Below are 17,801 nucleotides of genomic sequence, written 5' to 3' on the forward strand. Positions count from 1 at the left end.
CGATGAGCATCACTGTGTGCATCGACGGACTTAACTGTTGATACGCCGCTGGGGAAATAATTTAAGTGATTGTTTTGAGTTTTAAGTGTTTACGCACATAAAGGCCTGCGTTAAACCAACCCTGTCCTTTTGAAGAAAACGGTAAATGTTTGGTTTGCTTTTTCATTTCCCCTCTTCCTCCTCGTCGACTCTGTTCCTGTCTGATTCCACCCTTGCTCCCTCTCCCCCTCCTCTCTGCCATGCTGTCAGTCGGTTTGACAAGAATAGGAAATGGTGTTTCTTTTCGGCAGAATAACAAAAAGTGGCCCATGTGGCAGTGGAAGACATCGACAGGACGTGATGTGCAAGTTAGTGTGTGTGTGTGTGTGTGTGTGTGTGTGTGTGTGTGTGTGTGTGTGTGTGTGTGTGTGTGTGTGTGTGTGTGTGTGTGTGTGTGTGTGTGTGTGTGTGTGTGTGTGTTTTCCTAAGCACCAAATGGCCTTTTGTTGACACAGCCCGTTCAGCCGGGCTAGAAGAACGCCGTACATTTAGTCAGCCAGCCAATCCTATGTTGTCTGTTGTTTTTTTTTTTTGCATGTCTTAATGATAGGTTGAAGTTAAAGGGGAATTCCACCGACTTTACACATGACAGTCTGTATGCACGTCATGGGCCGTGCTCCTGCTTATGTGGAAAATAAGTTCTGTAAGGCTTTTGTGTGAAGTCGGATAAATTGCCTCTAGTTATGTCATCTGAGTCGGCGTCGGTCGGGGCTGAATGTTGGCTGTCAATAAAGTGCAATGCTAAATCAATGGAGTACTCTTTTAAAATGAAGTCTTGTTATTCCAATAGGATATTTTTTTTGTTCTAGCCTTGGTTTGGAATAAAAAAACAATTACATTTCTGTAAACATCAGAAAGAACCTGATCACTGATCAGTACCTGTCCTCAGCATCTTTCAGCTGTAGTTTAGTATAGAGAGGACATTACCAGCCATCTCATTTTCATGATTTGTTGCTGTAAAAAGGCTTTTTTCTTTCTACTTCTTCCCCCTCTATTGTTGTCTGCGACTTTTGAGCACAGCCAGAGTTCGCCTGTCCTTCCTTCTCTTATGGGGGAAAAAACGTCCAGTCACAGTTACAATGGCTTTTTCACCTAGTGTCATATTCAACGGCCCACATTTACAAGATATTTTGGAGTGAGTGTACTGGAGCTGTGAGAGTACACAGATCACGCCCTCTGTAACAACACGGGCTTCAGTCAGAAATGGGCTGAGCTCCCCAAGAGACATGTCCTCGTGTTTTTTACCATTAGTGTGTTCATTAAAAAGAAAATCTGTCGTCCTATCTTTGTCCATGTCGTGCACGCTTGTACGACAACTCCTCTCCATGACCTCTGTGTGGACACTATCTCTGTACTGAGTGGTCATTATCACTCAGTAGGAAAACTCCAGGCATTGTCCTCACAGTGGAGGGCATGCTAACACACACGCACAAAATTGCAGTTCACCCATGCTCTGTCTTGTTCCTCTCCGTCCAGCCCAAGGCTCCCCTACGCTGCTCACACAGTCTGATTGAATTAGCCTCGCTTGGCGCCGTTATCTACTGAATTAGCCCGTCATGAGCCTCGGATGAGTCATTCATGAGTCACGTTAGCTGTCTGTCGCCGTCTTTGTAGAGTTACACACCGGGTCAACAACTGAAAGATTCTATCAGCTTTCCTCTCTTTAATTGCTCGGCTCAGTTCATTGAAGTGGCGTTGGTCTAAGAGACGTGCGTCTTTGTGCATGTATGTCCTACGCCACATACAGAAGCGTGTCGTAACACGTCCCGTCTTCATCTGCTGCTGTTAACACGTCTTTTAACACATGTGTTGGAAGTGGCAGGAGACGAGTTCCCACCAACTGAGCTCATGACACGTCCTGAAGGGCGATTGTGACGATCGGCTGCTTTGTTTGGACCAGATGTCTTGTTCTTTCTCTCCGGTGTAGTGGCTGTACAGCAGTGGATACTGAGGACCTGTGAATATGAATCTCATTAGCAGTGCATACATAGACTGAAACCCATGCTGCAACCATAGCATAGAGTCATATATTCTAATTAAAGGAGAGGAAGGCCCAATTCATTGGATGTAGCATATTCATCGTAGACACTGCCTAAATATCTAAGAGTCCACAGCCATGTTTGCATTTAGCTCAAAGCACCACTGTTCCCTCATACAGCTAAACCCTAATGTCACCATGCTAACATGCTCACAACGATAATGCTAACATGCTGATGCTAAGCAGGTCTATAGTTCACCATGTTGCTAACATGCTGATGCTAAGCAGGTCTATAGTTCACCATGTTCACCATGTTGCTAACATGCTGATGCTAAGCAGGTCTATAGTTCACCATGTTGCTAACATGCTGATGCTAAGCAGGTCCATAGTTCACAATGTTCATTTTAGCACTAAACAATGTCATTATTTTTGTAAGTATTTTGTCAAAAACCAAAGTGGTGGACCAATTTAAATTGTTACATTTTAACATGGATAAAAAAAGCCCCAATTATCCAACCACCCAAAATAAAAATACACTTAGTTGTGCTGAACCACCCAGTCCATCAACACCGAACACGTGTCATACACATCTAAGAATAGCAAAGAAAGTATCTTCTTAGTAAATACTTGACTGAATTCTTAGTCTTTGAGGAGTTGCTTCCATTACTACATTACATTACTACGTCTGTGCTTAAAGTCATAATGATGTGGATGAGAGGGCATGAGCAGAGTAGAAGAACTCAACAACACAACAACATCCCTCCACCTCAGTTACACAATCAGTTCAACATCTGACACACAATCACTTGGCAGTGAGGCTGTAGCTCTGCAGAAAAACACAACAATCCACAGTTATACCGAAACACTCCGACCTCTTTTAAGCAACAGCAGCTACTCCCAATGTGCTGTAAGGGTAAGGAAACATTTCATCAGTGTTTCTCACAGTGTGGATCACATGTGCGCACACTTAACACATGGAGGTGCAGGTGGTGGGTGGAGACGGAGAGGAGTTAAATGTCTTATGTCAAAGTGAAGTCTTGAGGGTAGTCAGTGCCGCACAATTATGGGGGGGGGGGGGGATTCACGATTTTGTGTAATCATTATTGTATTAATAATCTTGACAGTTTTGTTCTCATCCTTAGAGTATGTCAACGTTTTGAATATTTTCATTCAGCAGTAGATCAATGATTTGTCAAACTGTCCGGAAAGTTTTTGAGGCAATAAGTAATTATTTTTAATTTATTAATTTGCATTTGTTTGGGTTTGCAAAGATCCTAAATCAAAGAGTCTTGAGGTTGAGTTTTAAATACTAGATTTTATTAATGAAATGGAAAAAGCGTATATGGGACACAGAATATTGATATTTGTTCTGTCTACCATGCCCATAAATGAAATGTGTTAAGCCATTACTGTAGCTTTCACCACAGTAAACAATCCATATTTAGTTGTAAAGCTCTAATGCACTTACAGTGTTGGTGTCTGCTTGCTTATAGCCGGTAAACTACGCAAGTCTGCTCACTCTGGTCGCTCAGTCCATCTTTTCAGATTAAGTCAAACTCCCCGTCGGTGTCACCTTTCTTTTCTTATCTGGGCTCACACAGATCTAATGAGGAGTCGAGAGGCATGAGTCAGTCTTATGTGGAAAGACGGGCAAACAACATAATGACCTCAAAATTACAGACATAATTGGTCCACTTCTTCCTCTCGTGTGACAAGAAAACACAGTAATCATTTCCACTGAACCGGACTATTTTCTCAAAGAAGTTGGTCAAACTGTAAAGACAAGATTAAAAAAAAAAAAATGTAAAGTCTTTAATGAAGACTGTGTGTGGAAATTATTAGGGGTGTGTCATGAAAGACCATTGATGGCTTCCTGTCTTTGGTCAACTCCTGGACCTGTCCTTCATCTTCTGCCCCTGCTGGATGTGTTAAGGACACAACACCAGTGGCCATTCGCCGTACTGTGACCCAAAAAGCATTTTCCCCACACAATTCCCCATTGAAGGGACACTTCTAACTGAAAACAAGGTCTTGGTCTTAGTATTAGGAATTTCCAATTATTAAATATAAGCTATTTTGAAGTGCATGATGTCATCTTTCAGTATGTACAATGTGGAGGCAAACCAGGAAGTAAAAAAAAAAAAAAAGACTTATGTGCTGGAAGAGCAATTTTCATTGAAATGAATGGGCGCCATTTTTGAAGCCTGTTATCCACTTCTTTTGATGTTTGGGCAGCCATCAGGCAAGCTGCCAGATAACTGCTATTGTTTTGGCCCTCTGACACCTTATCAACTGTCTGTATTCATTTGTAGCTGTAGCTCAATGCTAACTGCTAGCTGTTAACCTCTTCCTGCCTGCAATTCTCTCTCTCTCTCTCTCTCTCTCTCTCTCTCTCTCTCTCTCTCTCTCTCTCTCTCTCTCTCTCTCTCTCTCTCTCCATTGTGTGATACCTGTGAATGAATAAATATACTGTATGGAGAAAATGTCTAATTTTGAGTAAGATGGACATTGACAGCCCAAAATTGCACAGTGTGAAGGGTCTTTACTAAGATGACAGTTGACAATTGTGCGAAGAAAGGTGGTGAAATCTGTAGTCGTCGATCCAAAACTGTGTTTGATCGCACTGCGTCACGTCCTCTGGACGCCAAAAGATTGCGTGTGTCAAAATGTCTTCATTTTTGGACCAAATTCTAACAATGTGGCTGGTTGGGTTGTAGATGTGGGTCGCACCAGCAACCTTAGTACAGCATAAAATGGGACATAACACATGATTCTAAGCACCATTTTAATATATGTTTATATTCTAAGCTCTAAAGCTTAAATACCCTGGGAGGACAAATCTATGATTGGCTCTTAATTATGATCTAATGTGCATATAGGGGAACAAAGCCTTTGTCATGTAACACTTAAGAATAAGTCTCTCTCCCTTCCCCGTTAATGGGTTGCAGTTGGACGTAGCTAAGCAAGTATATTAATTAGGTCATAAATGTCTGCCCAAAGATGATTGATGCGTCTGTCTCGCCAAGCTGTCTTCACAACGCTTCCAATCGTCCATTCCAGAGGAAAAACAAGTGCGCTGTATTAATCACAGATCTAATAAGTAGCTCAAACGTGTCACATAGCAAAGCTACTGCTAATTGTTGTGTGTGTGTATGGAAGATGCTAAAACATTTAGCTTCTTTTTTTATGTTTTTAAATTTAGGCTTTAAAACAAAAAGAAAAATAACAGCAGTTCCTGCACCGTAGCCAACAAGACGGGTTTATGATCAGAACTGATATGACTGATTTGCATATTTAGGTCACAAATCACCATGCATTCATTCCATTATCTGACGTGCTTTAAAACACAGAGTGGAAGCGGTGTCTGATGACTCCTATCCGGCACAGTGTGACGTACAGTTCACCGGTAAAATCACTGTTATTGCGCCGCGTAATGGTGCTTCAAACCGTATGCCCGTTTCCCCCTTTGGAGGATGATGTTGGAGGCTAGCTTTAGGGGGTTAACTCCTCCCACCGCTGTGACTGTATCCCATAGTCTTCGTATAGGGGAAGGGGGAATCACCACTGTGGTTTGCAGATGTGGAGCCCACAGGAAAACAAGAGGTCAAGCAGGCAGCAGAAATGCGTCTCAAGCTTACTCTCTGGCGTTGATCCAATACTTAGAAAACGCATCCTTCCCTGGTTTCCGCTCTCTAGATCATATCGTTGAACCAAGTGAGACCCAAAAAAAGCTGTCACAAAGTCACTCCAAGTCTGATCTGATTAATGGATGTTCAAAGACTTGACATGGTACAAGCTTACTGCCACAGATCCAGTTCAGGATGTGTCCTTGATGTTTAGAGTTTCTGTCCCCCCCTTTCTGCGTCTCGCTCTCCACTGACAGCAACAAAATCGCAGAGGAAACAGGAAAGGCCTGAGCAGCTTGGTGTTGGGACGGATATCCTCTTTCGGAGGCGTTCCCCCTCCTCCCTCACTTAACTCTCCCTCTCTTTATCTCTTTTTATCGTTTTCTCCCCCGCCAACCCATTTTGCTCTCGGTGTGGCATTAGCTGTTTGGCCGAGCTCGGGAGCGTACCAAAGATTTCTGTTCCTCTGTCGCCTTTTTCGGGGTCATCATATCCGAGTGGACTATGTGTTGGCATGGCGACGAGGAGGATGAGGACAGCTCGGAGGTGAAGTGCAGTTGGCTTGTTTGTTTGATTGGTGCGTTCCTGTAATAGTGCGCTGTGTGATTTGTAGTGATTAACAACGTCTCTCCTGATCGTGTCTGGCTTGTTGAGAAGTGATTTTTATGAAAAGACACAGGAATAGTGTAGAAACATGTGGAGCCCAGTTATTTACTCGTACCAAGTGTGTGTGGGTGTTTTTCTTTTTTTTTCAAATTTAAGTTGAGATCTCACCTAGTGGAGAAGGAGCAGTTCATGGGAAAATACTGAAAGAGGACAATGGGCAGCACAGGTCATGGGACAGACTTGTAAAGCACTTTAATGTTTGAGAATCGTCTCGATTTTTAGCCCGTTTGTCAGGCAGACTATATTGAAAACATTTCTATTGGTATTCCTGAACCTTGAAGCTCTACTTTTAAGCAGTTTGGAGGTTTGTTTTACAATATTATAAACACCGGCTGAACAAGATTTTTGTCATTCCTCTCTGCTCCTCCTGCTTCCTTTTCTAGCATTTTCATTTCTACCCAACTTTGCCCTTTTCCCTTTTCCCTTCCCTTCCCACCCCCCATCACTATCCTCGCTCCCTCTCTATCTCTTTCCTCCCATTACGGCCTTATCCTGCTCACCATCTCTTCCTCGTCTGTCTATATCACTCTCACAACACCTCCTCTAACCAGGCTGACTGTGTTGTTAAGTAAGCCTTGGATTCTAAAGATTTTTATTTTGTTCATAACCACGCCTAACTTCTTTATCCTTTTTTTCTTTTTTTTTTCCTTCCCCCTCTCCCTACCCCGTTCACCCGTCCAGAGTGACCCAGGCGGGCTGTCGGTTCTGGAGCAGCTCGGCCTGGACCAGAACTCTGATTTCTCCGATTCCAGCGTGCAGCAGCTTCTGGACGAGCATCGCGAAAAGATCCGCAGAGAGATTCGTAGGGAGCTGAAAATCAAGGAGGGAGCTGAGAACCTACGGAGGGCGACGACTGACAAGAGGAACGCACATCAGGTTTGCTACAGTTACCCTCTGATCCTCCCAAAGCCTTCCAACTCCAGGATGTGTTAGAGTCTAAAAAGCTCCAGCTTTTTTTTGCTTGTTATCCCAGTCAAATGTCTTACAGATAATAGACGATCTGAAAGAGCAAAGAGAAAGTCAAGGATTTGGCAAAAGGACACTTTACAAGGATACTTAATATGAGAACACATCTTCCAGTTACAAAACCATTGAATTTTACATCGGTGCGACTGCAGGAAACCAGTTTAATGACTGGTACAGTGGCTGGTGAGTCAGTCACATACCAGTTCCCAGGACAGCTGCACCAGCTCCGCCTGTTGCTAGAAGTGAGCATTAATACTGGAGCAGGTGGAGAGTTAGATGCGCTGCTCACATGCAATTGTGGGTATTAAGGGAGGACTGAAGGAAAGAAAAAAAGTACGATATTGTGTTCATCCAACCCCTGTTGGAGTCAAAGCCGCAGTTATCTTATATGATGAGATATGGAGATATTTTACATCAGGTGATTTGGTTTGCCTGGAACACGCCAAGGAATAGACCCAGCCTGTATCGTTTTTGGGATTTCTTCTTCTTCTTTTACTATCTGGCAGAACAGGCACGAGAAGTGCACTGCTGTCTCCCACCTGTTTGAAAACTTTGGCAAATGTAAATGCTAGGGGTGCAACGGATCACAAAACTCACGGTTTGGTTCGGATCACTGTTCTTGAGTCACGGTTCGGATAATTTTTCGGATCGGCAAAGAAAAGGGGAGGAGACGAATATAAATTTGCTTTCCATTTATTAATTAAAGAACTTCAAGAACACTTAAAGCAAAGAACTTTGGGCTATAGTCTTACATGAAAACCACAATATTTAAGATGTCCAATTTAAAACAAAATTAAATAGAAATAAAACATTCGAGAATACTCAATTCTGTTATGTTTAAGTGCAACATGAGGTATGTTGATACCCTCTTCCTTTGATCAATAACAGCCAGTGTCTACAGCACCAAAAAGTGGAAAAAAAAGAAAGCAGAGTACCATATTTTGACCCATGTCATCATAAGTTACAGGGAAGCCAAAATGCTCTCAAACTTGCGACTTCAATGACGCCGTGGCTTCTGAAGTTCCTCCGCTCACCATGACTTTCACGTAAAATGCTTTTAACCTGCTCCGTTCACGTGAACACACTACTGCTTTATATCTGTTCACTGACACTTTGCATTGATATTCGGGGACGTGTTACTTGAAAAGGAACAGCAGCAGTAAAACTTTATTACACACTATGATGATTAAACTGTAAAAAAACAAGTGTGCCGAACCATGGCAGGTGATCCGAACCTGATCGGTTACACCACTAGTAAATGCTGTACATGGGGAAGTGAGATCCCATCCCAAGTGGTCACTGAAGACGCATTTGGAGACACATTCTAATCAGCGATGCCCCGTGTGAACCGACGTACTTAGTGCTTTCCACTTGTGATCGGATCACACAGGACGCATGTCAACGCCAGGCATAGACGGGGCCAGAATGTCAACATCAAAAGAGAAAACATTATCCCAACGCCTTAGAAAGTTAGCATATTTTTGTGGTACATCGAGTACAATATTGAAGGACAAATGTCTTGTAGAACTGGTCCAAAGTCGAAAGTCTGCTCTCCAGCCTCTCGTGACATTCTTGCGCGTGTTGATCATGTTTATGTTTTACCGTCTTTTGCACATGCCTGCAGGTGGAAAGCCAGTTGCGTTCTTCGAACCGCAAGCTGGACAACCTGCATGCTCAGCTGCAAGAACTGGATGCTCACATCGTGGTGAAGGGAGGCGAGGAGAACAAAGGTACGCATGGGAATAAACTGTCCCCCCCCCCATCCTACTGTCAAAATCCACCTTGTCATTCGCTTCCTCTGTCCCTGATATCACCAAGAAAGTTTCAGATGAGTGAGCAGCTTGACATTATATGAAATTCCCCAGAGAGTATTTTGACTTTAGGGCGCACCATGTGAACCGTCATCTTGTTCCTTCTTTTTATATCGTCTTTTTCCTTCCCTCCACACAGATGAGTGTCCTCAGTCTCCCGGGGCGGAGAGTCGTTCGTCGGCCCACAAGGACCGCATTGCTGCCCTGGAGAGACAGCTCAACATCGAGCTCAAAGTCAAGCAGGGGGTTGAAAACATGATCCCCATCTACGCTAATGGATCCACCAAGGTACAGGACAATGGCTAAATCCATACACATCCATATGCGTGTGTGTGTTCATGATCCACAACCTTTACCAATCTGCTGACTCAGATGATCTCTAAATGCATAGGACCCTGGGACACACAAACCCCTCCCCTCCTGCACACACCTCACCCCTCGATTACTTCAAAAGACCCCTCCTCCTCTTTTATGCAGCATTTTGCTTCACCTTGCCATTTGACCTAGCTCTCATACCTCCACTTCCCTTTCTGTTTTACTGCTGTAAAATACAGATTTAACAGCCATAACAATCAATCAACAGAAGAAGAAAAAAAAAAAAAAAGATTAGGGATTCCTTTCTGTTGCTCAAAGTTTTTTAGTGTTATGATATTTACCTCCCTGCTTGCCGTCACGTGATTTTTTTTTGCTCGCGGTCTCTCCTTCAATCAGGATAAGAAGATGCTGCAGACGGCCCAGCAGATGCTGCAGGACAGTAAGACCAAAATTGACATCATCCGCATGCAAATCCGCAAAGCTGTGCAGGCCACCGAGCACAATGACGACACACAGGGTGAGTTCGTTCGGCTGGCTAAATGAGCGTATACAAAGTGTATGCAGGTTACAATGTAGTAATGCAAAACACACTTAAAGCACCCTCCCACGTTCCAATAAATCAATAAGGGTTACTCACCTTGGTGGCAGATTTTGACCAACATGCAGTAATTATTTCTACCCTGAACCATTTTATTTCACCTGTCAAAGGAAAGTGATCTAAACTGTGTTTACGGTTAGGACTGTTAAACAGTGGTGTGTGTGTGTGTGTGTGTGTGTGTGTGTGTGTGTGTGTGTGTGTGTGTGTGTGTGTGTGTGCGCTATACAAAGCCTGTGAAATGGCCCACCTGGCCCATTAACACAATCAATCAAATTCACACTGAAAGAATTCAACCCTCCAACAAAAGGGGCCGGCAGATGAAAAGTCTCTTTCACACACTAAACGCCCGCTCACACACTCACAGTACAGTATTATTGTGAGCACAAACAGGTGATCACATGTATTAAAGGAAGCGTGGTCGTGCGCTTCAAGGTGCGATCAAACGAACAAATGTCCCGTCCCCTGTCTCTGTCTGACACACACTCGCATTATGTGCTGTGGCAGAGCGATCCACGCCATTTCTGTGCAGGTGAATGAGTTTCTGTAGGCCGGTGAGTGCTGTGGACCGTCATGGCTCCGTTGCTGGGAAAAATTGGGCAGATTGATTAGCAGAGGTGGATGGTTTGGTATAATGCAGCAGGGGGAGCAGAGAGGGAGCAGTGGGAGTAAGTGAAATAGAGAATTTTTATTCCTGTATTCCCTTTGGGGCCATATATTTGTTTCTGCTCATGACGGACTGAGGCAGCCAATGGCTAATAAGAAAATGGGCTTTTAAGGGAAAGAAGATAATGGCCATTTGGAAGGATGGTTACTCTGAAGGGCCCCTGGTGTCCTCTAAACCTACTGTTTTTAATGATTTGAAGTTCCTTCTACTGCTGTAACGTGATAAAGATAGTTCAATTCTCCACAAAAGTCTGTTAAGGGGTCGTGCAGAGTGCTACTGCATATGGGGGGTGGGGGTTCTTGCAAAGCCTCCAGATGGATCCACATGTAAAGTCTTATTTTTTTTTTTTTAAATTTAAATGACCAAGTGATCGTGTCGGTTGGGTCTGAAGACAAAGAATTACATTTTGAGGGTGTGGAGTCAGAAAGAGGTGAGCTCACCAGACCTCTGTAGCAGCTCCTATCTCCGATTGAGGCTAGCTAGCGACTTGAGGCTACGTTAGCCGCGTCAAGCACAACACACCTGAATCTCTTACCGAAACCGTGCATTGTGGGTGATGTAGGCGCCCGGTTTTGGCAAAGATAGAACGACCGTTTCTGCTGCGTCCATGTGGATCCTTTTTGTTCATTGTGAATCCGACACTGTTACAGGAGTGCTGTGAAGTACTAGTTTTATTAAGTTTGGTTCTCCTAAACTGTAACCTCTATTATCTGCAAATACATTTACTGTAAAGTATGTGTCTTTCTACACAGGTATTTTATTTCCCTTAACGGTAACATCAATGTCACTCTCTAAATAAACTTCAACATTTGAATTTTCCTCTTTTATGCCGGTGTCACACATCTTTCTCTCTCTTTTTCTTCTTTAAATCTCACACACTCACACAGGGGTTGTGTGTGTGTATAGTGTACACAGACAGACAGTCTCCAGGCACCACACCCGGTGGAGGGGTCATCTAGCAGGGTCTGGGCTCCTGGCAGAACACCTTATTAGGAGATAAAAGCATCCACATCCATCTCCACCTCTCTCTCTCTCTCTCTCTCTCTCTCTCTCTCTCTCTCTCTCTCTCTCTCTCTCTCTCTCTCTCTCTCTCTCTCTCTCCGTCTTCTTCTTTTTCTTCTTCCTCCTCCTGTTGCATGCAGTGCTTTGAGCAACCCATAAATCATAAAAAAAATTCTGTGTTCTTGTGTCCCTCCTCTTCACTAACCTGGCATTACAAAGTCAAACGCACATATTTTTGAATTCCATTTATACTATCTCGCGCCTCCTCCTCTTCTCAAGTTGTTATTGCTAAATAATCCTATGAAATCTTTAAGTATTTGAGCTATCACTCATTTGTTTGTTTTTCTCTGTGTCTTAACTAACTTCATTCCAATATTATTTGTTTTAAATCTTAAATCTCTGCTCTGTTTGCTTTTAGAGATGGGAATGACAAAGCCATTTGGAAAGAGAGGTTGGGACTAAAGTTAATGTTGTTTACTGGGGAACACTCAGAGATGGCCCCCTCCGGGCACTGCTAATGTTTTCTTTGTCTGACTCTTGTGTAATGCATGACATGCATTGAGGCATTAACCTAACTTATATGCCCAAGGGAGTTGCACGCTGCTGCCAAAACAAAAGTCTGTTGTCTCAGCGTGCTCCTGCCAACATCGAGCTATGGAATAAAACTGAATAAAAGTTGCGGGTTGAATTAATGCGGCATCTCATGGCGTCACAGCCTCAGCTGTATTGTGTAAAGTCCTCTACTTACTAATGCAATTTGTCCGTCCCAACGCTGCAGGTAACCAGGACGTCTGTGGGATGGAGCTGCGCATCGAAGAGCTGAGGCATCACTACAGAGTGGAGCATGCTGTCGCTGAGGGGGCCAAAAATGTGCTGAGGCTCCTGGGGGCCAGCAAGGTCCAGGACAAGAAAGCCCTGTCTGAGGTTAGACTGGACACACACACACACACACACACACACACACACACACACACACACACACACACACACCATCGTACTTTTCTGTGTTACAGCACATTGTACGGTTTCTCTATAGAGCCACTTTACCGGACATTTCTAATGGGGAGGTGATCGCTTACGTAACGTCGCCCAGCGTGTTTAACGCTGCTCTGTGTCGATGCCCTGCAGGCGCAGTCTCGTCTGAGCGAGGCGTCTCAGCGCTTGGACCTGCTGAGGGACTCTCTGGACCAGCGTCTGTCAGAGCTGCCCGAGGACCATCCCAAGGCGAGTGTCATCAAAGAGGAGCTGGTCCTGGCCTCCTCTCGCCATGGCGCCCCTTACCTCCACAACCAGTACAGCACGCTCAACAAGCCCTCACCTCTCACTGGTAATTAACACAAAGCAAAACCGCGCGAGACAATGGCAAGCGAGCGCACACCACGAGAGTAAAGAGTGTCATTAAAGCCTCTAGTTAGTGTCCGTGTGGTGCCATCTTATTAGATCAGGTGGACGATGAGGTTTTCCCTCCTGCTATTTGAAATGAAGAGAACATTTAAGTTACCACACAGACTGTTTCCACTTTTACTTGGTTTCAAAGTCATGGATTGCTGTGTTATGATATAATGTGGATAATACTATGCAGTGGTACTAGTTTATTTACTCTGTGAGTTAGCATGAAATCTCTCAGGCTTTTGTAAGAAAGACATGTATTTGGTATTGACAACACAACTGGTAAATTGTAGTGACGCTGCAGGAGTAAGCACAGCTCATTTTAACCTCAAAGGGATCAATACAGTGCAAAAGGAACGTTTAGCATTTGGGGCCTTTTTTTTGTGGCAATGTGGTTATCCTGTGTTGAAACATAAAAAAAAACAACCACATTTTCCTCTTTGAGTGGTTTTATACATCTTTCACACGCATCTCTGAACAGTAGAAGAAGAGTCATTGTGCATGTACAAGCACGTTCAGTTCCCTAAACTGAGAGCGATGCAGTCATGTGGCAAAAAGACCAAGGACTGTGTGAGATATTTTATCTAGTGTGAGTGAATGTGCTGTGAATAGTTGTGGAAGAGAGCGTACGCTTTCGCAAGTGATATTTGTAAATCAAAAAATTACACACTTGTTGTTTTTTTTTGTTCACAAATTTTTTCAGTCTTGAATTTTTCACAAATATATTCACGTGGCCTCTGGGTGTTTTTGGCCCTCGTCGATGGTTGTGCCTCAATGGTTCCCCTGTGTCTCCAGGTACCTTGCAGGTGCAGGTGCTGGGCTGCGTGGGGTTGTTGGAGGTGGTCCCCGGTCGCAATAAAGGGACAGCCGTCATGCTGCCCTGCTACAGCCCCGGAGACACCAGGTCCTTCATGAGAGGCAGCAAGGGACTCTACGGCCGGAGTGGCTCGGTCAGCGGGAAGACACCCAGCAAGACGGACGAGCTCTCGTGTAAGTGGACGTACGACTGCGTGTGTGGGGCTTAAAACAAACAGCACAATGTAGCAAATAATATATTACTATCCCAGTCACTTTAGGTTGGGGAGGTTAGGTACTGTGGGTCAGTGCTCACACATAATGCCGCAGCAACATCAGCAAATTGAGCTGAATTGCTTCAGTACCCTGAGCAGACCATTTACACTTTGAATTACCTTGTTGTTGAAATGTGCTATACAAATTAACTTGCCTTGCCTTACAGTTTTTTTAAGGTCTTGCACTTTCCCCGAGAAAATTAATGACGATCATTAATCAATACTTAAATTGTACTATTGCAGCGTGAGCATACGGTAGCGTTCATGTTTTGTGTGTGTGTGTGTGTGTGTGTGTGTGTGTGTGTGTGTGTGTGTGTGTGTGTGTGTGTGTGTGCGTGTGCGTGTGCGTGCGCGCGCAGCTGAGGTGAGTGCTGTGCTGAAGCTGGATAACGGTGTTGTGGGCCAGACACCCTGGAGGACTGTGGGAGAGCAGGCTTGGGACCAGACCTTCACTGTGGAGCTGGAAAGGGTCAGTAAACACATAAACGCATTGAGTGCATTTAAACATCCATTTAGTAAAACTGCTGTTGTCACCGTTGGGTGCCTCCGTGTGTGTTTATGTTTCAGTCGAGGGAGATGGAGATAGCAGTCTACTGGAAGGACTACCGCTCGTTGTGTGCTCTGAAGTACCTGAAGCTGGAGGAGTTCCTGGACAACCAGAAACACAGAGTTCAGCTGGAGCTGGAGCCTCAGGGCCTGCTGCTGGCCGAGGTACACACACACACACACACACACACACACACACACACACACACACACACACACACACACACACACACACACACACACCTTGGTACACAACAACTGTACCAAAGAAATGGGAACAGGAACAGCCACACACAAAGGTGGACATAGGTGTCTGTGCATACATGACACCCGTCTATACACATGCTATGAATAGACACATAGATATTCAAATATGCCCATCTACGCTATGCTGCCCCCCCCCCCCCCCCCACACACACACACACACACACACACACACACACACACAGCTGTCCCGTGCACCTGTGCTGAAAAACACTGCTTTGATATACTTGAAAGGTTCAATCGTCTGAGTGTGATGTCTGAAAATAAAATGTGGATGTGTAGTTTCCATGTTTCATGTGTGTGTGTGTGTGTGTGTGTGTGTGTGTGTGTGTGTGTGTGTGTGTGTGTGTGTGTGTGTGTGTGTGTGTGTGTGTGTGTGTGTGTGTGTGTGTGTGTGTGTGTGTGTGTGTGTGTGTGTGTGTGTGTGTGTGTGTGTGTTGTACAGGTGACCTTCTTCAACCCGGTCATTGAGAGAGCGCCTCGTCTCCAGAGGCAGAAGAAGGTCTTTTCTAAGCAACAAGGTGAGGAAACACAGAAAAAATATGTTGATTTTGGGAATAATAAAAAAACATTTCTACACTGCAGTCTTAGTACAGTTCAAGGACTTTAAAATGAACGATCAGCAGTTGTGCAGAAACTTTTTCTTAATGAGAAAATGAACATAAGCAAAAGGAGAGAAACACTAATGTTACTCGGGACACTAGTTCCTTTTAGACCACAGCACCATCTAGTGGTGAATTAATCATCTTGTTTCTTCATGATGATGACAACTTTATTTATGAAGCACTTACAGAAACAAAGATAGGAAGTCCTTCGCTGAAATGAGATGTAGAGCAGAGATATCAAAAAGCACATAAAGGAGAACTTACTCTGAGAAACAATTCATCCAAAACCTGGACACTGATGTGAAGGACTACTCTCTTTATGGGGATCAAGGTTTTGGAATAAGATTTAATTTCATGAGTGTATTCCTGACTATTGTGAATTCCCTTGGGACTTTTACATCCCTTTTTAAGATTTCTAGTATCTGGAAAAACAATGAACACACCATGAAGGAAGAAGAATCTGTTTCACTGACTCTTATGGCCAAATTAGTATTCGCATACAAGGAATTAAAACATATTAAGAGAAAATAAAAATCACAGCCAAGTGGCCTACTGCAAAAGGCAAGTAATGTAAATATAGAATAGAAAAATGTACAGTAAAATATCACAGTTCACAGTATAGAGAATATGTGCAATGTACAGAGATAATAGTCCAAAAGATGTTCATGTAACGCATATGTTGGTGGATGTTGTAATTGAAATTGTAATCCAAGCTATCTACAAAGTTCGCCTTAAACTCTCCTTAGAGAAAGCGCAATGATCCGCCCTGCCAGGCACACATCGCTGACTCCAGTGTGTTTTGTTAATGTAATTCCAGGCAAGGCATTCCTTCGAGCTCGTCAGATGAACGTGGACATCGGGACTTGGGTGAGGCTGCTTCGAAACGCCATTCCCACGGTCAACAACTCAGGAACCTATAGTCCCAACGCACACAGCCTGACGCTCAATGCCGGGTGAGACACACACACACACACACACACACACACACACACACACACACACACACACACACACATACACACACACATACACACACACACAGTGCATAAGCCACACAGATGCACACACTCCACTTCCCTGCACTGGAGAGACGCTCTTCATCATCGTTTGACAGCCATCAATCAGACTTTGCTGTCAAGCGCAGCAGCGTTCCTCGAACCTTTTTCCCTGGTGTTTCCTGGCAAAGTGTAAAGCACGTGATGCTTTCTCTGCCCCCTCGTCTAACTGCCCTCTTGTGTTTGTCCCTGTCCATTTGTCTCGTGTGCATCGCTGTGTTGGTCTGTTTGTCTGCGTCTGTGTGAATGTTTTTTCAGGGAGGTCTCGGTGGAGAAGTTGAGTTTGGACAGCGACTCTCCGATAAGAGGCGATTTCAAGAGAGACGCGGACGCAAACACCCCGGTGAGACAGACGGAGGGAGAGGAAGCCCGGGAAATGGGGTGTGTGTGTGTGTGTGTGTGTGGGTGTGTGTGTGTGTGTGTGTGTGTGTGTGTGTGTGTGTGTGTGTGTGTGTGTGTGTGTGTGTGTGTGTGTGTGTGACTCTGTTGGCTGTGGGATAAAGGGTCTCTCTATATTTAACATGTAATTAAAGCCCCAAGTCGCGATCCAGGAAAACAGTTCTGCATAAAAACTAAGATATGAGATAAATCAACGCACCATCATGTTTCCTTCTAATCAGTAAATAATGTAATGATACACAATTCACTCCATAATAATTACAATTTAGGTCAAAGGACTTTATTTTGAAACTAGCAAGACATTTTGACCTAAAGTCATTTGGAAAAATTGCTGAGATGTGTTTGAAGAAATCATTCAATGTGCTCCAAAACAGCTGTTCAATTTATCCGTTTCCATAATGCTGCGTTCATGTCATATCAGTCATCGTAACTTAACTTGTAAATTGTGTTCATGTCGTCATCTGTGTTGTGAATGCTACTTGGAATTTTCTGAAAGCTCCGATGTATCCAACTTGGCGTGTTGGATACATACATACATACATTAAGTGCCTAAAAACGAAACATGGACAGCATCTTTAACCCTCACACAACCAATTTGGCAACGATGCAGCTCTTTCATTCGTCTGATGACGCGAGCGCTTACAAGTCGTCCCACGCGTGATGTGACACGTTCTGCACCAGACAGACAAAAAGCGAACCCCCGCCCCCTGGAAGGCTGCTTGTGTGTCTCGTCCATCACGAAATCACCATTGTGTCTCTTGACCTCCATTATCTCGCTGTCTCTGTATGTGTCTTTTCCTTCGTGTCC

General features: G+C 44.1%; 1 protein-coding gene across 2 annotated transcripts in view; it reads left to right on the forward strand.

Moving 5' to 3' along the window:
* pkn1a (protein kinase N1a) overlaps positions 1-17,801 on the forward strand; it is a 40,513-nt gene that overhangs the window by 18,315 nt on the left and 4,397 nt on the right. The window contains exons 1-13 of one of the 2 annotated variants that reach the window (XM_068726776.1): positions 6,088-6,189; positions 6,991-7,185; positions 8,900-9,005; positions 9,226-9,374; positions 9,798-9,918; positions 12,444-12,589; positions 12,794-12,992; positions 13,850-14,044; positions 14,484-14,593; positions 14,692-14,835; positions 15,380-15,455; positions 16,357-16,492; positions 16,853-16,937. In XM_068726776.1, the coding sequence (XP_068582877.1) occupies positions 6,148-6,189; positions 6,991-7,185; positions 8,900-9,005; positions 9,226-9,374; positions 9,798-9,918; positions 12,444-12,589; positions 12,794-12,992; positions 13,850-14,044; positions 14,484-14,593; positions 14,692-14,835; positions 15,380-15,455; positions 16,357-16,492; positions 16,853-16,937 (1,704 nt within the window). In that variant the 5' untranslated portion in view covers positions 6,088-6,147. Of the gene's footprint in view, positions 1-6,087; positions 6,190-6,990; positions 7,186-8,899; positions 9,006-9,225; positions 9,375-9,797; positions 9,919-12,443; positions 12,590-12,793; positions 12,993-13,849; positions 14,045-14,483; positions 14,594-14,691; positions 14,836-15,379; positions 15,456-16,356; positions 16,493-16,852; positions 16,938-17,801 lie in introns of those variants that run through there. The other variant, XM_068726777.1, reaches the window with a different exon arrangement.

This window comes from Cebidichthys violaceus, unplaced genomic scaffold, assembly GCF_023349555.1.
Source record: "Cebidichthys violaceus isolate CVI_PGR_0920_01 unplaced genomic scaffold, fCebVio1.0.p SCAF_4, whole genome shotgun sequence".
Taxonomy (NCBI): domain Eukaryota; kingdom Metazoa; phylum Chordata; class Actinopteri; order Perciformes; family Stichaeidae; genus Cebidichthys; species Cebidichthys violaceus.